Below are 25,955 nucleotides of genomic sequence, written 5' to 3'. Positions count from 1 at the left end.
TAAAGAAAGTTTAATAACCCTATGGAAGCACAAGGGATAATCACACATCTTTGTTCAACAGCAAACAGGTGCTATTACAATCAGTGGATAATTATATAATTATCTCTGAACTGCAGTAGATTTTTTTTTTTGCATGCATGTTGTGGCAGTTTAGATTTTGAAGGCATGAACACATCCATCCGACGGCTGGGGTTTCAAATTTCCCTGTCTCACAAATCCAAAACCCTGCCATTTGTATTTAGAAAAAACAATTATTTTGTGATGGAGGCTACCTGTAAATTTCTGCACTGTTCTATCAATCAGTACAACCTGCTGATATGTAGTAACCCTGACAAGTACATGAGATCTTACAATATTGTTTAATGCGTTATTACTGCGCCCAAGACAGCATGAAAAGGTAAATACTGAACCTGGTGTGCACCTGAATATGTTTACATGGCTTAAACTGTGTGTCTCCAAGGATTTTCAAGTTCAATGTCGTGTGCACACCAGTACAAAATGCGTAATACTTGGCATCTTACTGCGTGCGCACTGCATTGGCCGTGTGTCAGCAGAGGGTGTGATAGCCTATAAAAGGAACAGCCAGTTGTTTAAAATCCTTCTCGGACGGTTTCAAATTCCCCCTTGCGCTGGGGGAGGAAAGGCGAACGAAGGGAGGGAGGGAGGGAGGGTGTGTGTGTGCAAGAGAGAGAGTGGGGAGTGGGAGAGCGAGGGAGGCAGGGAAAGAGAGAGAGAAGCCGTGTATGTGTGTCTGTGCTCGGTAGAAGAGAGATCGCAGGAGGCGCGCGTTCCCAACGAGCGCAGCCAAGGCGGTCTGAAAAGAGACAACGCGAAGACGGGAGAGGGAGGTGGTGGGGGTGTGTTGCAGTGGGGGAGTTGTTAGGAAGGGCGGAGCGAACAGACTGTCAATCTTGGCGGCTACCACAGCGAATGGGCGTTCTCTATCAGCGGGACACCCAATGGAAAGTGACGCTCCTTGTGTCGCTATGGTGACGGGGTTGTGCCCGGGGTGGCTGTGATGGGTTGACAGGTGCGTGACAATCGGAGCTCTCTGCAAGCATGTACGCCAAAGGCAAGAGTAACAACGTACCGTCCGACAGCCAAGCCAGGGAAAAGTAAGTTTTATTTATGGGGGGGAAATCGCTATATTGAAGGCAGTGCACCAACGGTGGGGCGGCCAGACGCTTAGCTGCAGTGGAAAGGCGAGGTGCTCTCTGTAACAGCAGCAGTAGCGCGAGTACTGTATTGCCTTTGAAAAGTTATTATTGTCAGTTGCCAGTGCAGGGCAAAAGAGAAACTTAGCAAGCTTTATATTAACTTTATGAGGTATATTGTTCCTGAAAGGCAAGAGGGGAGAGGCAACCAAACAGAATTGTTGCTTGCGAACCACAGACTCAGATCCCGTTGTCAATCGGAATTTTAGCAGTATTTATCAGCGCATTTGTTTGCTAGATTGTTAGCGAGATGTCCAAATTGTGGCGTCCAAAGCAACACATCGTCGATCAGTTCGGGTGGTATCGTGCAAGTTGCATGCATTTATGGTAAATATTATAGACAATATAGGTGCGTTTGAAAGGTAGTTGATGCTGCCGTTGTCTCGGAGGCGAGTCGCCGTGAGCGAGAACTTTTCCTTGCAAGACTGGGACGACTGATATTCAGTGTGTGCTCATTTATCAAACTGTTCACATCTCAACACGTAGGGTTTTCGCTGGAGAGATGTTTTATGTTGCTTGTTTGTTTGGTACCTCGCTAGCGAGCTACAAGCTCTAAGGATGGACGGTTTCGGTAGGGCATGACTGGAAACCTTATTTCACTTGACTGTTTATTAAATCCACGAACCTATTCATTCAATTATGCATTACATTTTCTTAATGTTGGCTGTTGTAGTTTGTGTTCATTCAAGTCTGCTTATGTATGTGTTTTTGTGATGGTTATTTTAAATCAAATCAGCGTAACCATTTCTAGTTGTGTAGTGTCGGATACCTGTCTGAATTTCCGACCATTCAGCCTATCTGAGCATCACATCCTGTCGTTTACTGTACATGTATGGGCTATTTGAATCAAGTTGCATGCGTGTTTCACTTACTGTATCCGAGCAGTTTTGTTTTGGATATGAAGCCTACCTATGTGCACGACGATGACAACTACAATGGTTATTTATTTGTTTTTGAGAAATGAGAGTAGCCTATGTTGTCTTCTGTGATGACCAGAACTGTTTAAAAAGAAACTGATAAGCACGCGCACGGAGCTAAACACAGATCCGTGCCCACTTATCCACACGGAGGCAAGCGCCTGAAATGCTCACAGTGACATGCATAGGCAACACATGAGAAGGACAGCATTGTCAAATTGCCTTCGTGTCTCAGAAAGATGTAATTATTCGGAATCACGCAGAGAAAGGGCCTCATACTGCAGACCCCAGCTGGTTGTGCAACCCTGTCAGAGCCATGCAGCGACAGTAGACTACATAACCTGAAACGGTTGTTTATCATTGGACTGTGTACCTTGACATGTGTGTCCGTACTACTGTGTGTTTAAGACGGATTGTTTTTTTGTTTGTTTTTTTTGTTGTTGTTTTTTTTAATGAATGAAAGGGTGGACGGAAAAGCCAGAGACCGCTAATCGTGAACATCTGTGTGGGTTTTCTTTTTGTCCAGTACACACATCATCGCGCATTTCAATCGAGGTCGATGCCAGACCGCTGCTCTCAGACATGAGTTTTGCATAATGACGTATGTGGAGTTACAGCTAGTTTGACTCCAGTACATAGTGTCCATTGGAATGACTCGGCTATGAAACATATGAAACATATGAAACATATGAAACATATGAAACATATGGAAAATAGCACAATGAGCACAATGAAACATTTTTGAAGGAGACCTAAATCAATGGCCTACTGCATGTATGGAGGCTCTGGTTAATTTAATAAACATTACAGAACTAGTTTCTCAGATAGGTCATGATAGCATGCGTAAGAGCGCACATAATACATAACCAAGCTCACTAACTGATAACCATAATGTTATAACATAACCGTTAAACAAATAATTGTTTTTCGTTCGTTGTTTTGAATTAAAATAGTCTGTTACTCTACACTGCTGTGTTGATTGTTATTGCTTATGGAGCTTGTCATGTTTTTGTATTCTGTTGTTCTTGTGTACTGTAGGCCTGCCTGTGGTTTGTTAAACATATGCACTTGATTGAAGAAAATAAACACAGGAATGTGTGCCCTCAATTGAAAACAACTTTTCAAAAGCACACCGGCAGCACCGTCTTTTCTAACTACAGTATGACACCAGAACTGACGCTAATGCTACCACACGCCGACGTGAACGTAGTAGTCCTTTGGAATTTGTGAGGTTGAAGTTTTACGCGTCACGTGGTTTTAGCTGGAATGTTAAGAATGAAAGTACCTCGGTGTCGTCTTTGGATCGCTTCTATCCCATTATAGGACGCTCTTAACCTGCATTACTCCAGCGCAGAACACTTCCAGATGAATGAGCAGATCGTGTTTTAAAATGGAAGTCATGCCATTCCCCCTGCATAAGCGTATAAAGCCTTGTATCACCTCCACATAGGTGCCCTGAGTGTACTGCTGATATCTCAGCTTTGTCTTTGTAAGTATAGTGTGTTGACACCATAAGGTTGTTGCAGGCTCTAGTTCCTCTCGTTTAAGATAACGCACCGTCATCTCAAAGATTGTTATGCCTAGAAAATGGCAAAATCACATAGCCTGGCAAAAAGGGTACACATTAGATTGCTGAACCCACCTGCTTAGATAACAGTGGTTGATAATAATCTATCTCCAAACAGGGGTATGAACAGTCATCTCTGTGTGCATTTTAACAACTTCTTTTAGTCAGTTTTTAGTCTGAACCGCCAGAACCCTAATTTGCCTATGCCATCCAGAAAAGATTTGTGCCAAAGGCATGACATTGACAGGTGCTTATGTAGTCGACAAGTTCCACTGACAATCTAAATGAGTTTCGCAACTGTCTATATGAAGTGATTAAAAGGAGCTACATGCCATTTGTCATTATCACATGCTGTAGGATGAAAGCCTTGTTCATCTAAGGCAGACGTGTAAACAGAGAAGGCTACATGCTATGTGACACATCTGGCATATCAAGCCTGAGTACTGTGTGGTGTGTAATGTAAGCAGTACTTCCATAATGAAATGTTTTTTCGTTTTTTTCCTCTGCTTTTATACTCTGTAATATAAGGAAACATTTAAAATTCATGTTTGAAGATGTTTACAGAAATAATGTCAAAACTGATATGCTCCATGATTTTTGTTTGAACGTTCTGTCCTGCTTTAAAATGGAAGTCGTTGGCATGCGACGGAGAGGTTTAGCGCCGTGGAAACATGATCGCGCATTAAAGAATTACGCCAAACTGCCGAGTGAGCTTATTTCCGCTGACATATTTAAGGCAGTGGAGTGTCACTCCCAACTCCCGGGATCGGCTTGAGAATTTACATTCGGCCGCGGAGTGGGTTTTGCTTGAATACCTTCCACAGCGCATCGCCCATGCGTCTGTCAGTCTCATCATTTATTTATCTTCCTGCTGCTCACCCTGCAGGTACACTTCCGGTCCCAGAGACTGGAGAGCCACTTTGACTCATTTGGTTCTTGCGGTGTGTTATCTCAACAAGTACTTTCACACTTATAGTATACTGGGAGTTAAAATCTTGATTATTTCCTTGACTTTTTTTGCTAAATAAGACAAAAATATTGTAAACGAGGGCAGAAAGTTTCTGACTCATTTCAAGATTTGACAATGTGATAAGACCATTTCAGTTGGCAAGTGAACGGTGACTTAAAACAAGCTAAAACGGGGCGGCCTGTAGCGTAGTGGGTAAGGTACATGCCTGGGACCCACAAGCCCGGTGTAGCCACTATTAAGATCCGCACAGCCGTTGGGCCCTTGAGCAAGGCCCTTAACCTTGCATTCCAAATTTAATGTCATATTTTCTATGTGAGAAAAAAAAGATCTTAAATCTTATCACCACAAAAACTCTTGTTAAGAGTTCGGTTTTTGAGACTACCTGCCTAAGCACTCTATACCATAGAAACCACATTCGCATTGCCTGGGTATGTAGGTTACGTGGGCAGGTGTTTACCCCCCAGTGGTGACTTGGTGCCTGAGCCTCACGCGTTCGCGGTCGACACCGCTCCGTCTCTGCTGGGTTTCGCCAGGCGAACGCGCCCAGGGAGAGATGACTCCCGCTGCGGGTCACCTCGAAGCCTCCAACCAAACGAACAACAACGAGAAAGCGCCGGAACTAAACGACGCGCTGACATGTCACCGTGAGGAGGGGTGAGAAGAAACAAGAAAGCAACTGTCTTAAACGGATGAGAGTCAATGCGTTTTGTTTTCTTTCCCCGCTCTGTTTTTCATCAAGTTGAACCGAGCGTTCTAGCCCCCCGGGAATTCCTTTTGAAGGGAGATCTGTGACGGATGACAAAATCATTTAAAGGTTGAAGAAAGGGTACCGGCGCACCGCGATGCTTTTTCAATCACCAGGGGAGATGCTGAATCTCCTCCGAATCTGCGAATATCCTCTTGATAATGTCACAGAAGTTGAATTTGTTGGCAAGGATTCACGGGCAGGGCTGGCGAATGGAAACGAGTTTGACTTTTTTGTGGAAGAAGAAACAACCGCGGAAGGTTTCACCTGCCACTTCAGAATCATTAGTGGGTGATTGGTACTGTAACTAAAGACATGGGTTTATTTAAAATAGCTTGTACATTTTGCAAGCGACTGAACATCTTTTAGATAGCTGGCCCAAGTGAGTTTTGTGCTGGACAGTAGAATTTGGATTAATAACAGTGAAGCTGTAAATGGTCCTCAATCACTGATTCCTGATAACAAATCAGGTTTTTATCTCAGTAGAACCTCACTATGGTTCAGACTGGGTGGCAATACCTGACAACCGTGGGTCCCCTGAACAATAAGAGATGCGCTGAAAGTTTGAGGTCCTATCGGATATGACTGGTTTTGTTACGGAAATCTAAAGTTGACTGACAGGCTATGCTCGCTCCATTATCGGGTGCATGACATCAAGAGATCTAGAACAAACAGCTGCTATTTCAATGCACAGTAAAACTTGCACTTGCAGTGTTAGTTTTACTCTAGCAGAGTTTATATGAGTTGATACGAGATGGATCAAGTGTATTCTATCTGAGCGAAATGCACCCTTATCAAAAGATGATTTAAGCCTGCACATTTTACTGTCTCCTTCCCTCTGTGTATTTACGATGTAAAACTGAAAACATTGGACATTACCCTAGATGAGGGTATCTACTGAGCAAATGTAACATTATAAAACAAGCAATATCCTCGTAATAAAGTTGTGCACTTGCAGAGGAACACTGCAGATGAGAGTGTGCAGCAGCCAGATAAGCAGGGAAATGATGGTGCCGCGTGCCTGCTGGTCTGCACACAAATGAAATCTAATAAGTTGCATATCTGGAGTCGGAAATGGATGGGTCGGGGCGGGGGAGGGGGGGGGGGGCAAACAAGTTTTGTTCTTGTTTTCCCCCTCTTAAAGGGCCCACTGTGTGTATCAGGAAAATGTCTCTGTCAAAGTTTGAGAATGGTGAAATAGACTGAGAGAGGGGGAGAGAGAGAGGGAAAGCGAAAGAGAGAGTGAGAGGGAGAGAGAGAGACAGGGAAAGCAAAAGAGAGAGTGAGAGGGAGAGAGAGAGAGGGAAAGAGTGAGAGAGAGCGAGAGAGAAAGAGAGAGAGAGAGAGAGAGAGAGAGAGAGAGAGAGAGAGGGCAAAGGGGCCTGGACTTGCTTTTTTTTTTCTTTTTCGCTGGTGTCCTGATCAATGTTCAAATAATATTCCTTTTGGATTCAAATATGTTTCTGCGTTTGACTAAGCTTGTCTGGTGTATTGTAACATATTCAATGATCCCAAAAGTGTAAACCCCGCCCATCTGCTCCTCCATGCGGGCTGAAATGAAACGCACCAGGCAAGATCAATATAAGGGCAGAAAATATTTGAATATTTGAACCTCGGTCGGTTTCAGGGTAAGACGACCTCGTGCAAGTTCCCATTTCTTGTGTCGTTTCCATGGCATGGAGGCGTCCCTCACGGTAATAAAAAATAAGAATAAAGAGAAGTTTGCGTTCATTTGAAAGTGGGTTTGGCTTGCGTGTCCCGTGTGGAGGCTCGCTCACCTGGCTGGGTTCCGGCGGCGGTGCGCGGTGCCGTTCAGGCGGCTGGGCTCGAGCGAGAGCAGGCTTCTTTTGAACACGGAAGATGAAACGCGCGCACAACGAGCGCGGATTCAAACGCGTGGGCTCTCAGCTCCGCGCTGCTCTGATCTCACTCAAACCGTCAGTCGAGGTTTCTTCGAGCAACGCGGACAACCTGTCGCCTGGTGGCTGAGGTACACGGCTGTGGAGGTTTGTGGTTCAGGACCCGGTGTGGCCACGATAAGATCAGTGCAGCTGTTGGGCCCTTGAGCAAGGCACTGCATTGATCCTGGGGGCATTGTCCCCTGCTTAGTCTAATCAACTGAGTGTCGCTTTGGATAAAAGTGTCAGCTAAATAACCAATAATTGTTATTAGAAGCTAGTTATCGGTTTCAGTCAATATTGTTTTGATTTTTTATTTCTCATGGGTGCAGAGTTTCCTCCTGGCGAAGTCCGTTTTTAAATCTCGGGGTTAGTAAACGAAAGCAGATGAACTAATGGACAACCCGGTCTGTCGTGCCAGTTGGTTGTAAAAACGGGCGTTGACCGCGGCCACCCAATCGCACCAACACGTGGAATCTTGCAACGGCCAGCTTCACACAGCTGTGGACCTCTGGGCCAATCAGAAAGCTGCAGGATGTCACTTGGCAACAATTACAGCTGAGTAAATGGTTTATGTAACCCATTGCTGTTGTGGAGATTAACATTGTTTAAAGTTAACGGTTAACAGTTTCATTACATAAGGCTGGGACACTTTGCCTGACCTTTCAAGCAGTCACATCCTTGATGTGCTGCTGTCTCATCATCTCTGATGCCTTCACTGTGATTGATAGACACTAACCAGACCTGGGACAGATACGTAATTGTTTTCGATTCAAATACTTATCTGACTCGATTCATCGATTGATCTTGTGTGTTGCAATTGATCCAACCAAGAGGACCAGAAAGTGGGGTTTGCAGTTTTTGAGAGCGCTTCATAGGTCCCTTTTCACCAGACAAGCACAATAAAGCTTAGAAATGTATTCAAATCCAGTACAATTATATATTTGACCCAGGTGTGACACCTACAGGACATTTGGACAGGCAGACTGTTGGACACCTCACTCTGCGTTAGGAACGTGGCGCAGGCCGACCAGGGTCCAGAAAAATGTTTAATTTTGAGGGGCTGCGGAGGAGTTCCAGTTCATTATTTTCGGGAGTGGTTTCCCGTCCTCTCCCGGAGCCCAGAGGCGGTGGTTAGGAGCTGGGATCTGCAGAATGTGCCCCCTGGAAGATGAAATGGACGCCGTGCGGCCCTCAGGCTGAGTGGAATGTGTGCCGGATATTGTGCTGTTAAACAGCTGGGTGTGCTAGTCAGCCCCTTGGACAGCACGTCAGGCTGCCGGCCTACACGCGCACACAGACGCACATACATGCAGTCATACAGGCGTCGATATGCACATGAATGCTCAAGCTGAGAATTACATGCACAGACACACAGACACACACCCCCACACTGGTGAACTCAGTGACACACGCACACACACACACACACACACACACACACACAGACTCAATGACACACACGCAGGCAAACACAGTCACAGGCACTACGTACACACATGCATGCTCACACAGACATACACGCGTACACATTCACACACAGGTGAACACAGTGACATAAATATTCACATACACACACAGGGGAACACAGTGGCAGGCACACACACACACACACACATGCAAACACAGTGACATATACACACACACACACACAGGGGAACACAGTGACACACACACACACACAGGGGAACACAGTGGCAGGCACACACACACACACATATGCAAACACAGTGACATACACACACAGACACACACACTGGGGTTCAGTCCTGGTACTCCGCTCACCCGTGTTCTGGCCGCTGCTCTTTCCGAAACCGCGCCGGGCCCAGGCGCCTCTCCGCCCCGTTAGAGGACCGCGCGAGGCCCGGCCAACCTGGCAGCCGCCCGCAGAACCAGCGTGGCAGCCGCAGGGGGAGCGATGCATGCTGGGAGGGTTTATCCTCTCTGACAGGGAAGTGTAACCACGTTGGCTGCCTCCGCAACCGCGACAGTAAATTGCAGTAAAGTGATGAAAAACGGGCTGGACCTCGTACAGATGTAACGCTAAGAGAGCGTAATGCTAAGAGAGTGGGCCTGTAGTCGGGAGCACCTTACATCAGTCTTGCATCAGTACTCAGCTTGTAAAACTAGAGCGGTTGAGAAAGTCACTGTGGACTTTAGATACAAAGACTGGGCCATGTAGAGGGAGGAATTAAGTGCTTGTGGGTGGGGGTTTGAAATCCGGAATCCGATGGCAAATCTGACGAAACCCCCCCCAACTACGACTGAGAATTACCAAGGTAGTTTTCCACCACTGTGCTGCCATCAAAATGGCTGCACCCTGCAGTGTGTACTCTTCCCTCACAGTAAGTTGGCTATAAATTAAAAAATAAACTTACGAACACGCATTCAGACTTTATTCAGTCACTGTGGTGTTTTCATCTTCTTCATTTTACTGAAGGTTTCTCTTTCTGGATTATATAAGGGTTTTTAAAAACCACTAACCTTAGTTTCCTTCTTATAATTCATTTAAATTAAAGTAAAAAAAATAAGAAAGAAGTCCTAATCATGTAAATAACACAGTGTAAAAGCGCCGTACTCTTGGCTTGGTGGCAGCTTCAAAACAGGAGGCATTTCAATTCAATTCGATTTCACAAAGAAACTATATGGTTTAGTAACAGTACGTCAAAACGAAAAAAGGGTGAACACCAGGCTAGAGCCCCAAAATAGCAAGTATACGAGGTACAAAAACAGCAACTCCCCAGCATTCATACAGTACCGAGCGGTTGCGTAAAGTCAACTTCCATCTCAGGAATGAATTAGCGGCTGCTTCATTGCCAGGAGGATGTACCACCAAAGAAAAACACGGTGAAAGTCGTACAGAGTCTCAGGGCGTTTGATGGAGGGCAGGAGAAGCAGCGTGCGGTTCAACAGAAGGCCTCGGCAAGTCTTTCGGGGTCGCCAGATGTGACAAAAGTGCACGGAAGGTATCGTGTAACACAAAAGAATGAAACAAACCCCTTCTGAGTCCTCAAAGACCAGGAATAAATTATGTCAGAGAGAGAGGAGAACAGAAGTCTGGAAACTAAGGCGGCAGGGCCTGTGTTGCTCAATCGAACCCTGTGTTTTGTTTTTCATGTCAGCGAATCTCTAATTTAAGCGCTGAAAATTCACCGTTATAAATAAAATGTTATATTCCTGAACAGCATATTTTCATTTAAATATAGGCCTACATATAGGCCTATTGCTGTTTCTGAATCTGGTAATAATAATTCATTGTGTGTTGCAATGTTTTGACAGTGTTTTATTTCAATAAGGTTAGGCCTTCCCTTAGAGCCACTAACCCCACCCCAAAAGTTCTTCCCAAATCTCCCACTGTGCACTTTGTGATGCTACAAGTTGTTATGTAGCTATTGTCTACCCCCGGCAATGGTGCCTAACACATCTAGTGGTGCTCACAGTTCTTCACACACATCTTCACTAACAGATTAGAGAACTCTAAATGCTGATCGAATATCCTGCCATATTCTGAAACTGCTCTAAACCTTTGTTTGTTCATATTTATTGCCATATATTTGTATTTGTATTGCCATATATTTTATGTGCCTTTGGGGCAACAAGGTTTTGTGCCTTTTTCGGCCGTTTTTATACCTTCAGCGAGTATAGGAGGTTTCTGTAGCTGAGCGACAGGTTTAGTTATAGTCGCATATCCATCTGATAACGTCAGGTTAAATCAGGTGTTTTGCCACTTCCGACTGCCTCATTGAGAACCTTTGCCTTTGGAACGGTAGATTTCCGGCAGTTTCTCACACTATTCTTGGTTCAACCGATGTTTGGTCTGTTTGCGAATATGCAAAAACAGGGGGAGGTTTTGCATGTGTAATTTGCGTGAGTCGCATGGTGCGATGAAAGCACGGGACAGATATCCTAACCCGAAAATAAATTGCTCCCGACCTTCCACAACCCCACCCCCCCTCTCCCCCCCCCTCCCCGGGGCCGTTCCCATTGTCAAAAACAACACATTTCTGAACGTCCGTGTCCGGTCCCTCGCGCTCGGAGTGTGGGCAGCGGGCAGCCAGAGATTGTTGGTTGGTTGCGGGAGGAAGCCTGACTTGGGCCGCAGAGACATGAGATAGCCGGGAACTCTGGAGCCGGGGCACTTCCTGTAGCGAAAGAGGGTTAGCCAAACACCAGCGCTTCTGTGCAAATGCTCGCCAAATGGACAACCGGTTTTGAGGAACCCCTGTTTTGCTTCCGTGCCTGTCTGTTCACTGGACATCGCGTTTAAGAGGCTTTTTCGGGGTGTTTGCAGAACAGGTAGAATGTGTGAAGCTCAGGTTAATCTTTAAATCCACACACTCTTGGGCAGTAGCAGCTATGACACTCAGAAATTGACTGCCATGTTCTTAGCTGTTATCATTTGAAAACGTTTGTTGGAGTAAAGTATTTTAAAAGAAATTCATTGTAGTGTTTGATTGTTCAAGGGCCAGTTTCCCAGATGCTTCATCCTGGACTGGATTAGTTTTCTACGGAGAATCTCAATTCAAAATGTAATTTAGTCTGGGACTAGGTGTCTGTGAAACTGGCCCCAGATGTGTGAATGCACACGTTGTGTGCATGTATGCTTATCTGTTTTTTGTGTGTACATGTTTATGAGTCTGTATACAGTATGTGCATGTTTGTGTATGAGTGTTTGTGTGTGCATGTGTGTGTGTGTATCTGTGTAGTTGTGTGTATATTCATTTGTGCTCATGTGTTTATTTTGCTGTCTACATCTGAGGTTGTGCGTGTGTGTATTTGATTGTCTGAATGTATTCGTACATGTGTGCGTATGTATGCATGTGTGTGTGTGTGTGTGTGTGTGTGAGTGTGTGTGTGTGTGTGTGTGAGTGTGTGTATGTGTGTGTGTGAGAGAGAGTGTGTTTTTTAGTGTGTGTATGTGTGTGTGTGTGTGTGTGTATGACAGAGTGTGTTTTAGTGTGTATGTTTTAGTGTATGTATGTGTGTGTGTGTGTGTGTGTGTGTGTGTGTGTGAGTGTGTTTTTTAGTGTATATGTATGTGTGTGTGTGAGTGTGCTTTTTAGTGTGTGTATGTATGTATGTGTGTGAGAGTGTGTTTTTCAGTGTGTGTATGTATGTGTGTGTGTGTGTGTGAGTGTGTGTGAGTGTGTATGACAGCGAGTGTGTTTTTTAGTGTGTATGTTTTAGTCTGTGTATGTGTGTGAGTGTTCTTTAGTGTGTGTATGTATGTATGTGTGTGTGTGTGAGTGTGTTTTTTAGTGTGTGTATGTATGTGTGTGTGTGTGTGTGAGAATGTGTTTTTTAGTGTGTGTATATATGTGTGTGTGAGAGTGTGTGTGTGTATGAGAGAGAGTGTGTTTTAGTGTGTATGTTTTAGTGTATGTATGAGTGTGTGTTTGAGTGTTTTTTCGTGTGTGTATATATGTGTGTGTGTGTGTGTGTGTATGAGAGAGAGTGTGTTTTAGTGTGTATGTTTTAGTGTATGTATGAGTGTATGTTTGAGTATGTTTTTTTTGTGTGTGTATATGTGTGTGTGTGTGTGTGTGTGTGTATGAGAGAGAGTGTGTTTTAGTCTATGTATGTATGTGTGTGAGAGTGTGTTTTTCAGTGTGTGTATATGTGTGTGTGAGTCTGTGCTGTAAGGACACTCCTCTCTCTCCTGCAGTGGAGGGCTGGGGAGGGGGGGGCTGTCCTCTCCTCATTTCCCCCACATTGATATGCACGGTGCATCGCCTCAGCGCTGGAGCAAGGTTAAGCATGCGTGACGGAGACGCTTCCACAGGGCTCCGGAAAACTACTCCATTCCTCCCGGTTCCCCTCTGTTCGGGAACGTTACTGCTTTACCATTCTCCTCCTAGCACCGCACACTGTTCCCCCCATAAACACCCCCTACCTACTGTCCCAAACCCACCTCCAGCACCCTCCCCATTGGCTGTGTCCTTTTCACCCCCACACTTTCATTGGTCCTCTCGCATTGGTGTTCTGCTCCCAGTCCACACGTGTGCTCTTTCAGTCAGGCAGAGGGAGGACACCCCTGGAGTCCCTGTTTAACGCTGGCTTGCTGCGATGTGTTGGAAGAGGAGCCTTCAAAGGCCCCAGCCCTGAACCCTGCTCAGAAACAGGCTTCCCCTCGCTCCAGCCTGCCTGTGTGAGGCCGCGTCTGAGGGCTGCTATACATAGCCTATCATTCCTCCTGTTTTATTCAGACATCAATAACATTGATTGTGTAGAAACGCACACAGTCATACGCGCCCACACAACAACACACACACACTCAGTCTCTTCCTCTCAATCTGTCCCTTGTTGTCTCTCTCTCTCTATCTCTGTCTCTCTTTTTCTCACATGCCCAGTGTGTGTGTGTGTCTGCGTGTCTGTCTGCGTGTGTGTTTGTGTGTGTGCGTGTGTGTATACACGCATGTGTTGTGAGCTTCCCGCTATGAATATTGATTATTCCGAAGGGCTTTAAAAAAACTCCCCATTCTCATACTTTATTTTGTTCAAATCAGTTTTTCATCAAAAAATAATGAAAAAACCCAAAATAATTACAAATGTCCACAGACACAGTCATTCCCTGTAACCACAGCATGATACTTACCAAGCCAGTAAGTTTTTTTATCGCTCGCGATTGTACTTGTTATCTTTGTTTGTATGAACGCATCTACAGTCATTTAACTCATGCGGGTGTCGGGAGACAGAATGCGATGTTCTTTTAAACGTGACTAATAAAGATCAAGCCATCTATTGACCGATCAGTTAGGCAATTTGCACTGTTTCATCTGCCTGTTATGTGAGCACTCCTGGGGACTGAGGAGTGTGTGCTTGTTAGAGTATTGATGGAAGCCCGCTGAGGGGGTAGTCTCAGCACTACTAAACTCTATTATGGAAGCAGCGTACACTGCATAAAAGGTCTGTCTTAACAAGCGATTCGGTCTTGTAATGAGACTTCAAATCTCCCCCCCCTCTGAAGTAGAAAATATTAGCTTGTTTTAAGTTACTGTTTGCTTGACAAGTGAAATTTTTCTCACCCCTTTGGCAGATCTTGAAATGAGTCAAACTGTCTTGCCACATAGGCAATATTTCACTATATCAAACAAAGTACAAGAAATAGTAAGATATTGAGTCTCAGTATAAGTACTAATATACTAACATTCAGATTGCACACAGCCTGTAGCCTGGTGTTTAAGGTACGGTTGGTTCAAGCCCCGGTGTAGCCACGAAAAGATGTGCACAGCTGCTTAAGCAATCAACCCCTCTCTAATCAACTGTTAGTCACTTTGCATAAAAGCGTCAGCTAAATAATGTAGCATAATATATATTGTGGAAGGTCATGAAGTTGTCCTCAGATCTCTGTGCTCGGGTCTGTGGAGTCCTCAGAGGCCGTGGGCGTGCATATCCTCATTTCAGGGGAACCAGTTAATGATAACCTTGGGGTTGGGGGGGAGGAATGTCCGCGGCACGCTCCTTCCCTCCCTGACCTTGAGGGGGGGGAGTGAGGGGTTGGCGTGCTGACGCCACGCGCGGACCGGCCCGCCGACGGGTGGGTTCTGCAGAGCGGAGCGGGCCGTTACACGCCAGCCTCGCTCTGGGGTTAGCGTGCGAGGAGCCGCGTCCTCGGACGAGGACCGGAGGCGACGGCTAATCTCCTGAAGCGTGTGTGTGTGTGTCTCTGTGTGTGTGCGTGTCTGCGTGTGTCTAGACAAGCAGACAGGCCGATGTAGGAGACCCCATACACAGACTAAGAGGATATGCAGTATGACTGCTTGGGCGCTTTGTCTGAAGCGCCTCAGTTTTAGTACAGCTCTGTGTACGTGCATTGTGGGTGTGTGGATACTGTGATTTCATTGGGTAATGTGTAATCAATGCAAATTTGGAAACCCACCTGCCCATTGCCATTACTGTTATCTGCATTCTTCTGTTTTGCACACAGTGTCACAAACGGTTGACTTTATTCCATTTTATTTGTCACTACACCCCGTGTACTTGGTCAGGGAGTTTTTGTAAAACAGATATGTTTCCTGTCTCCTTCTGATGACTCATGTCCTCTTTCATATAAGTTTTCATTCCCTATGCAGGCATATAAGTTGATGGTTTTAGTTTCGTGAAGAGACTTTTATAAAAAAGTTGTACTATTATTTTTTTGCTATCGAGTAGAAAATATGACCTTGTTTTAAGTTAAACTTTTTGTTTGTCGAGTTGGCAAATCTTGAAATAAATCAAACTCTCTCACCTCATTAGCAATCTTCGTAGTAATTCAAAGAAGATTTCACATCTAAATATAATAAAATATAAGTTAAGGTTGACTTTTTTTTTGTAGCGTATGGACAAGGACTGCATAAAGACAATAGGTAGTGCCTAATTCATAATTGCCCTATAAACTTTCTAATGAACAGTCCTATAGTACTTTATGTCCATATTATGAATTGTATTGCCATTTACACCAAATCACCATTCCTGTTGCGATGTGTTTGTGTCAGGATGAATAGTGATATTACACTCCCGGTGAGAGCACATTAGTTGTTAATGTATGCACTGGGCAGCCTGTAGCATAGTGGTTAAGGTAAATGACTGGGACACGCAAGGTCGGTGGTTCTAATCCCGGTGTAGTCGCAATAAGATCCGCACAGCCATTGGGCCCTTGAGCAAGGCCCTTAACCCTGCATTGCTCCAGGGGAGGATTGTCTCCTGCTTAGTCTAATCAACTGTACGTCGCTCTGGATAAGAGCGTCTGCCAAAAATTCCAATAATAATAAGGTCAAGGTGTAGTATACTGCTGAAAAGGGCTGAAAGCCTACGCTATCAGAGGTGGAATCATTTTTCTCATTTGCGTTGCTCCTTGTTTAGCCTGTGTTCTATATCAGAGGGTTTGTTTGTCTGAGGTAAAATTACAAAGTCTCAGCTGCTACAAGCTGGCAGTGGCACTGCATGTACTGTCATCCTGGCAGGGGAACATCAAAACTCTTCATCCTGTAATGCTGGCCTCTTGTTGAAATGACTGCCTCAACTGTAATGTGTCACCCCATGAGCACGTTTATGGCATGTTTATGGCACATAAACAAGGCGCCGTGCTGTTTAGCGCTCGTCTACTTATTAGTATTTACAAGACCTCTCTGAAAAGCTATTTATCTAAAAAATGTATATTGAATATGTTTAACTTTATCCTGTGATTCAATTCCAGTGTTACATTTTATTTTAAGATCTTTTCTTCTCAACCACAGTTCAGCAATAGCCAAAAAAAAAAAAAAAACTCAAGAATTTTGTGAAGAACAGTGATAGAAATACTAGCATATATATAGTGTATGCATAAATAAATCAAAGTGGGAAAGAATTAATAAAAGAATGTGCGGTTGGTCATAGGATGGCATCTCCAATGGTGTTTCGTTCACTTTGGTCTGTTGCGCTCATTGCTGTGAATTTTTATTTGAACCTCTTACCTTGTTCATCTCTGAAAACCGCAGTGAACATTTGTTATTGCTTATGTCCACTTTTCTACAATACAGACACTAGGCCTATATAATGTGTTAATAGGCTATATGTTCTACAAACTTAGCTTCATCTAAATAATCAACTTCATCTGCCTTCTGCCATTTTAAAACAAACACATTTTGCTCAGTTGAAGATCTGATAAGATGGGTCCCACTAGATAAGTAGATGGATGGTACTTGTGGCAACTATTGTGATCATTATCATACGGTTGTGGTATTTAGTTGTCGATTGCGTGTTCCTGATTCTTTGTGCGTTTCTAAACGGTAATGCATGCATGTAAATGGCGGTCGAGGTTTACAGTAGAAATCACCGTGATGAAGGAGTGCCAAAAGATCTGTCAGATTACAAACCGCAGTAAGGAAACCGAGCGGGCGGATGTCTATATTCTGTTCCAAACTGAATTCCCAGGACAAGGCATGTGACTGTCTAAGTAAAGCAGCAACAACATATTTATTTGTTTGTTTGTTTGTTTCCGCACATAGAACCGGCCTGACATCGGCAATAAACACATTCCTTTTTCTTATGACAGAGATTCAGTGGGCTTTTGCTGCTGCCAATTCCCCTTAGTATTGTATTATTATTATTTTTATTCTTTTTGTCGTAGCTGTTGCTCCACCTCTTCCTCCTCCTCTCTCCGTTTGATAGGCTGATGGCATTTCCTGTTGCTGTTGTCCCAAACAGGAGTGTTGTTGCGTGGCCTTCGGCGTGAGCAGGGCTGCCCGATGGTCTGCTCTCAGTATCCATTCAGTGTTCACCTGCTGCCTGTTTGTTTTAATATCAGACTTATTTTAATTCACTCTCCGGATCTAGGAAAGTGAAAGCTGTTTGTATTAGGCAGTCAAATGTTGGACCGAGAGCTCTTTCCATTTGGTCAGGTTAATATAGGAAAAATAACAAGTTTCAGTCCATGGGAACTTGATTGTCAGTGTTGATTTCTCCCGAACAAAAGGCTGAAACTCAGGTTGGCCGCGAAGCTTACCTTCCTCCTCTGAGTCAGTTGCAGACAGATGGTCCGCGTGTACGGTTTGGGAGAATGGGTGCCCTTTGAAAGAATAATTATTGTTGCTAAAGATTATTTGTTAATCCTTGACATTTAATTTGGTTAACCAAATGCGATGCCGGCCCTGATTTGCATGTTTGAAACACGTTGGTGGCGTGTTTTGTTCAGCTTCGGCGTCTAGTTGAGCGTGTTCTCTCAGAGAATAAAGCCATCAAACAGGGACAGTGAGTCAGAAGCATTTCAGCAAATTCTGATTGTTATGATCTTGTGAAACGCAAACTGCACACAAACACACGCACACACAAATAAACCTTTTGTCTGAAAAAGAAATGGAATATGCTCTTCAACCTCATGATTAGATGCAATCAAGCTCAGAAAATAATTACATTAAATGGCAAAAAGAGAGAAACCTCAGATGGAAGATTGTGGAGTAAAAATAAAAGAGTTAGAGGAAAAGCAGCTATGAATGTCTACTGTACTGGGAATAAAGTAAAGCTACTTCCAAAAAAGTCCTTTATTTCCCTCCCCGTAGGGGATCCTGTGACCACAGGCCCTTCTCCAGGGCCCTTCTGTGTGAACCCTGGCCAGAGTTGGACTCCACCCAGGTCCCCGATCATGGAATTAGACTTAATTAAAGGCAAACATTTGGCTCACAGAGGTACGCCAAAGGTATGCCAAAGAACACTTCACCTTCTCTTGAGTACAGGATATGAACTCTAGTCCTCTACCCCCCAAGTATTAACATCCCTCACCGAGTATTTTTATATTTTTATTCCAGGAAATACATGACTTTTGCATTCATTTTGAACCTGCGTAGGAAGGTTAATGTGATGTAGTTTATTAGTGTTGATATTTTCCAATTAGAAAACCGGCCTTGTTTACCACCACGTTCTGCATAAATTTGATGTTAAGTGGAAGGGACTTCATGCAGAAAAACATTTTAAAAAATGAAATAAAATAAACAAATTTTTAAGATTTAATTTAAGATCTTCAAGTTGTGTTCACCTTTGTAAGATCTCAATTCTCCCATTTGAAAGCACAAGGCTATGTAAAGCAAGCTGGCGTTTTTTACGAAATAATTTTAAAAAGGGAAAAATTCCTCGAAAGCCACGGTTCACCTCAAATTAAAACCTTGACCCTTGACCGCGGTCACAAATCCAGAGTCAGCCTTGTATTGGCGGAACCCTCAATTTTTGGAGAAAGTGTTTTGAAGGGCTAAAATCTACCTTATCTAGTTCAGGACTACCGGTGGTTTTACTTGAAATAGAGACATTTAAAAGAGGCCAAAAGCCACAGATAATTTCTCTAGAGATCCTTGCCAGCAGTGATGAGCCGAAGGGCTCTCCTCTGCGTGTTTGTGCTTGCCGCTGTGGTTTGCGGCCACTGTTTTCCGCGTTTCCATTACATCCATTCTCATCGCGGTTTCCTCTCTTCAGGGCCTTCTTCAGAAATATGTGGGAGGGCACAGGTAGGTCATGAACAATTCAACAAAATGGCGCAGACGCATGACTTGCGGAAAATGGGCTAATGAAAAAGTCGTCAACGGATGAAGCTGCAGCCAATTCTGACATTAGGAGCGCGCCGACTTGTGCGCTTTTTTCTTACGGGAAGTTTGGCACAAGTTCCCGAGCGAGCAGAGTAGTTTGTGGGTTTTTATATAGCGGTGTAAGGATAGATTCTCCCTTTCTTCTCTCCGCTAAGCTGGATATTTATGGCCTGCCTTTGCATCTATTAAAACCGGGCTCCGGGAAGAGTTTGGGCCCCCTGGGAGTGATTTAAGCTCATTTATTTGAGAGATGCAGGTTACCAGCAAAGCCCTACCAGGAGTGTTCTCCTGCTGCTCCTGGGCCTCTGTACGGCTGTGTGAAACGGAGCAAGGTGAGGGTGCATTCTGGGAGATTTTAAGAAGGAACGTCAGAACATTTTTATGCCCGCCGGTTTTTCCTCTTCCTGTTTCCTGTGTGAGTTGAACTTGCTTGACGACTGAAGATGGCTCGCACAGAGAGTTTGGCCTCACCTGGATATGTACCACCACGCTCTCTGAACATTATTGTTTCTTATTTGTTGTTTCCGTTTTTAAAAGCATTGTCCATTAGGAGTCCTGTGGTCCATCCTCATTGTCCTAGTCCATGGGTTTTGAACAGGGGGCCTTTGTACCCCTGAGGGTCCTTGAAGATAGTATACGTGGGCCCTTGCCATGCTTGGTATGCAATGATTATACATAGGTTTGGGAAAATATTCCAAAATATATTTAAAATTGGCGGCACGGATGGCGCAGTGGGTAGCACTGCCGCCTCACAGCAAGGAGGTCCTGGGTTCGAATCCCCGTCGGCTGGGGCCTCTCTGTGCGGAGTTTGCATGTTCTCCCCGTGTCTGCGTGGGTTTCCTCCGGGTACTCCGGTTTCCTCCCACAGTCCAAAGACATGCAGGTTAGGCTGATTGGAGAGTCTAAATTGCCCGTAGGTATGAGTGTGTGAGTGAATGGTGTGTGTGCCCTGCGATGGACTGGCGACCTGTCCAGGGTGTGTTCCTGCCTTTCGCCCAATGTATGCTGGGATGGGCTCCAGCCCCCCTGCGGCCCTGTTCAGGATAAGCGGGTTCAGATAATGGATGGATGGATGGATATTTAAAATTTCTAACCTTTTCTATTAAGTGTTAAGATTGGGATAGGACTGGATAAGCTTTGCTTCTTCCTATTCCATTTCGGACTTATTATCATTGTTATTTTGTTCTTTATTTTCTGTTTTGTTTTTTATGTTAATTGTACGAAATAAAGTTTATAAAAAAAATAACTGATGATGGGGGCCCCTGGATGCCTTTGTGCTTGGATGGGGGTTCCTGGTTCAGAAAAAGGGAAATCCCTTTGACATGGTGGATGCCTGATCTCCTCTGATCTGCGTGATGTGTCTACTTCATGCTGATCACCGATGTCCTGGTTCAATCCTCTGTCAACCGTGGTCCATTCCCTGGATCTCTTTCAGCTGCGGTCTCTGACCTGGTTGTCTATCGTTCATGGTTTGAGGGTTCTTCTCCCCACTGGGGAGGTTTTTTTCACATGCTTGGTGTCTGGTGGTTCAGGCCTAGTCTTTGCCCCTTTTTTCGTTTTTGCCTTTCTATTCCTCTGTCTTTGTGATGGTCTTCTGTAAAAAAATGGCATACAAATAAAATTGAACTGTCCATTCCCTGATTGTCTGTCAGTCACAAGCTAAGAGCTGAGGTTTGCATGAAACCCTCGCCCTCATCGACAGTGTGACATAATTTCTTATGCGTCAGAGCTGTGGCAGGATGACACACGTACTCCAGCCGTAAAACTGCCCCGCCGTTCGTCATGGGGCTGAGACTGAGGGTGGGGTGGGGGAGAAGAGGCTGCGTTTTACTCATGTTTACTGAGATCCGCAGGGGTGGTGGGCTCCACCCCACCCCACCCACTCGCCTCCTCAGTGTTTTACTGCCGATGCTGACAGAAGTAGGTTGTGCAGCTTTCTGGTTCTGAACTCCCCCCCAATTTAGTCATGTGACAGCCTCCCGCTGCATGTTTTGACTGTGGCGATGTGTTTCTTTCCCCCTGTCTGGGATGGGGGGGGGGGGGGAGCTGCATTTCCGCATTTCCTTCCTTCCTCCCTTTCTCCTCCTCTTTTGTCTGGTCTTCTCTTCTCTTCCCTTCTGCCCTCTCCTCTCCCTTCCTTGCGGCTCCTTGTCGTTTTTTTTCGAGTGCTGAGTTGGCGTGTTGGCCCACTGCCGCTAACCCGCCCCACCCCCCTACCAAGGGCTAGAGAGAAGGGTACCCTGCTGAAGAACCATGGAACGACCCACGTCAAAGAAAGTCTGTTTACTGCAAATATATATAGTATAACAAAACACGTTAATCTTAACAAGATATTAGCCTTATATTCACACATCAAATCTTCTACTTGTCTTTTGCTAGTTGTATTCCCTTCAAGGTTTTCCCAATGGGGTTAGGCAATTTCACTTGTCAAGCATAAACTTAAAACAATTCAATATTTTATACTCCAGAGAACAAAAAAACTTTATTCCCATTTCAAGACTAAGATGCTTATGACTGCCATTTTTGCAGTGTTAGAATACATACTGCCTTCCTCTTATATGTCCACTATCCTATTTTTAAAAAACGAGGAGAGAAGAAATTGGCAGTTAACACAAAATTTACCTGAGGGTCTTCGGGCGACGAAGAGGAGGGTGTGAGTGAGAAAGGGTACGAACTGAAAGGTCTCTGTTGAGCGGCCTCATATCGCAGTAAAACCTGAACACACACTGATGGAGCTAAATAAGACGGGTCATTTTTAAACACTGCTTTACCTGTTAGATAAGTCCGCTCCACCTGTTCGGAGGCCAGGTGACCTGTTTTGCCCGCTTGACTGGCTACAGACAGATCCCCCTCTGTGTTTCACCTGGGACATTCCTCTCTTCTGGAGGAGAGCTTGTGAACTTTTCACGTCTTTGCAGCTGAAAGCATCTGCTCTGTCCTCAAGTTAGTTAGTTAGTCCCCTTCATCCCTGCTGGGACACACTTAGTTCAGTCCTGAAAGAGTGAGTATTGTTGAGCTGCATGTGTCCGAGGGCTGCTATCAGACTCTCCAATCTGAACTCATTCAGTGTTACACTGGAAAAAAGCATACCGTATGTCTGTGGTTTAGTCTTGTATTCAGTCTTAAGAACTTTTGTCATAAGTATAAAATATTAGCTTGTTTTGAGTTACTGTTTGCTTGACAAGTGAAATGTTCTTACCTCACTGGCAAATTGTGAAATAAGTCAAACTGTCTCAGCTCATTGGCAGTATTTCTGTTTTATTTAGCAAAAAACAAAATAAAACTTTAAGTCTAAATGTAAGACTAGAATAATTGTTGATAACCAAAATAAGGTTGAGATTAATCTTAGTCTTTTTATATTTTTGCATACACAGGCACGTACAGTTTGGCTAGTCAGTTTTGGTAATGCTGAACTTTCGCTCACTCTCAGTCCTGAAGATGAAAAAATAAAGCTTGCATTTAATCAAGAAGTTAGGAATATAAATTGGTTGAATCCAGTCCTTTGTGTCCAGTGGGTGTGTTGAAGGACATGCACACCTGGTCATTCATTTCTTTGATGTGTGTATTCGCTGGGCAACAGGGTATGAAGCACTACTTGGTTATGTGCACCTTTTCCCCAAATCTTAGTCCAGTGGTTCCCAACCCAGTCCCTGGGGATCTACCATCCTGTAGGTTTTCACTCCAACCCAACAAGGCACACCTCATTCAACAGCTAGAGCAGGGCTGCCCAACCCTGTTCCTGGAAATCTACCGTCCTGTAGGTTTTCACTCCAATTTAACAAAGCACACCTCATTCTACAGCTAGAGATCTTGCTCAACTGTTACATAGTAGAATCAGGTGTTCCCAATTGAAGTTGGGAACCATTGTCCTAGTCATCAAAGGTCTTGCTACACCTGGCATCGGAGCAGAAATAGGGTTTGGAGAGTTCCTCAAAGAGGCTGGTCTACCCACCAGCTACCTAACAATTCCTTTTATCCCCGTCCTAATCTTATACTTCTGGATTGTCTGCACCTTCTTTTATCAATCATTTGTATTCCCTCCTCTCTCTCTCATCCTTCTCCCCCTACGCATTCTCTCTCTCTCTCTCTCTCTCTCTCTCTCTCTCTCTCTCTCTCTCTCTCTCTCTCTCTGTGTCTCAGAGTTGTTTTATATCAGGTCTGTGAGATAACAAGCGTGGTCTGCATTAGGAGCTTCACAAATCAGGTTGAAGTGATGAGGTAGCATTCGCTAAATAATCCCTGCTCAGCACGTGGCTAATGAAGCATTCAGTGTGTTTGTTTTCATTTTTTCTGTCTGATCGCATTGTACAAATTCAGCACATTATCTCAGGCTCCCTTTGCTAACATATTTATATTGCCAGAACAAATGTGAAAAAGATATGACGTTTGATCTTATATTGCACAGTGGTTTACATGTATTGCTGAACGATTTTTTCAGCGTCACACAGTTCCAGGTTTGTTTTTCTTCGTGTTTGAGTGCCCTTTTATTACCAGCCTGCTAAGAATTAAAATGTGTTTTGGTAAGTCTTTCGATGATGGGGATTGCTGATTTTCAGGTCAACAAGCACTTTTACATGTATTTGAATGTGAGTAGCAGAGTAAATCTCCACTCATTCACGCATTGACACCCTGCGTCACAGATCTGGTTTAGTCACTGTGGAATAGAACCCATCCTTATGGGCTCTAAATACCAGGAGCCAGCCTTTGCCTAATAATCCATGACGTTTGAGGCGCAATATCACATAGTCCCTTAATCAAACTGTAAATTATATATACTGTGTGCTGACTGATGGATTGGTGGCCTGTCCAGGGTGTATTTCTGCCTCTCGCCCACTGCATGCTGGGATAGGCTCGAGCACCTCCCGTGACCCTGACCAGAAATAAGCGGGTTCAGTAATGGACAGATAGATGTATGTCTGTACAATAATATACTCATATTTATTTCTTTATGGGATTGCTGATTAAACTGTGACCTGTTGTTACGGGTGTGCAGCCAGCGGGCAGTGGCAGGGTGCCAGAGCTGGTGTTTGTGCAGCGCGCTGTCTGCCCTTGCGACGGGTTAGCCGTGACCACTGTGCGTCTCAGATGGCTGGAGTGGATGAGAGGGGGACACTGAGGGGAATTGTTTTGCTGACAGCACAGCGACGGGTGATAACAAGCCCCTTTATGCTTGTCACTCGCTTTGGGCCCTGTTATACTCTCTCTCTCTCTCTCTCTCTCACACACACACACACGCACATACATAAACACCCGCTTTTGGCCTGTTACATTCTCTCTCTCTCTCTCACACACACACACACACACACGCACATACACAAACACCCACTTTGGGCCTGTTACACTCTCTCTCTCTCTCTCACACACACACACGCACATACACAAACACCCACTTTGGGCCTGTTACACTCTCTCTCTCTCTCACACACACACACACACACATGCACATACATAAACACCCACTTTGGGCCTGTTACACTCTCTCTCTCTCTCTCTCTCTCTCACACACGCACACACACACACGCACATACATAAACACCCACTTTGGGCCTGTTACACTCTCTCTCTCTCACACACACACACGCACATACAGAAATACCCACTTTGGGCCTGTTATACTCTCTCTCTCTCTCTCTCTCTCTCTCTCTCTCTCTCTCTCTCTCTCACACACACACACACACACACACGCTCATACACCAACAGCCGCTTTGGGCATGTTACAGTAGGAGCTGTTTTTATGAAATGGAGGCACAGTTACAGAATAGCAGTGGAAGCTTCACAGTGATGCTAACTCTGTAGACTCACTCGCAAGCACCCACACACACACACTCGCTTTGGGCTTGTTGCAGTAGGAACTCCATAATTGAGACACAGTTACATTACACTGCAAGAGACACCTCCTGAAATAGGTGGCATAATACTTCCGTATACATAGTGATAGACTGTCTGATGAAAACATATCGTATGTGTCAAAGTGCACCCTTTCATATGAGTTCAATATGAGTTCCATTCCTCAACTGAATGTAAATATTCACACACATGCACACACACACACACACACACACAAGCACACACACCATAACATAACCACAGTCTTGCAACATAACTCGGAGGAACACTGCTACGTATCCCAAGGAATCATCCAGGATACCAGAAAAACCACAGAATATAAATAATACTGTCAAAAAAATGTTTTATGGTGATGATAAGTTTGTTATGAGCAGCATAGTTTTTAGTCATCCAGACAGCCTACAGGGAAAATTGGCATATCATAATTACAGTGTTTAGTCTGCAGTTCTTTGCCAGTGTGTCACTACCTCTGCTACAAACACAATAGCGAGGTTTCAGCAGATGTGTGTGTACTGCGGTAGTACTCACTCTTAATATGTGTAAAAGATTATGACTGTCAACACTGGTAGTAGAGCTTTACACAAATGTCATTCACTTACTCGGTAATAATAATAATAATAATGCTTGTAGCTGAAGGTACACACAAGAGCACTACCATGTGAAAACACACTGTGTTTGTGAGGACCGAAAAACATCTTGACCGTCTTCGATGATGCAATGTGATGTGAGGCCATTTTGTCTTGTCACTTGTCAGAGTATGGGTGGATG

At 44.5% G+C, this 25,955-nt stretch overlaps 1 protein-coding gene across 5 annotated transcripts in view; it reads left to right on the top strand.

Moving 5' to 3' along the window:
• Positions 1–815: 815 nt before the first annotated feature.
• Positions 816–25,955, top strand: part of LOC133140260 (single-stranded DNA-binding protein 2-like) — a 103,973-nt gene continuing 78,833 nt past the window's right edge. For 2 of the 5 annotated variants that reach the window (XM_061260030.1, XM_061260029.1), the window contains exon 1: positions 816–1,115. In XM_061260030.1, coding sequence (XP_061116014.1) covers positions 1,060–1,115 — 56 coding nt within the window. In that variant the 5' untranslated portion in view covers positions 816–1,059. The remainder of the gene's footprint in view (positions 1,116–25,955) is intronic. The other 3 variants (XM_061260033.1, XM_061260032.1, XM_061260034.1) reach the window with 3 other exon arrangements.

The sequence above is a fragment of the Conger conger genome, chromosome 11 (genome assembly GCF_963514075.1).
Source record: "Conger conger chromosome 11, fConCon1.1, whole genome shotgun sequence".
Classification (NCBI taxonomy): domain Eukaryota; kingdom Metazoa; phylum Chordata; class Actinopteri; order Anguilliformes; family Congridae; genus Conger; species Conger conger.
This window is presented reverse-complemented; position numbering and strand designations above follow the sequence as displayed.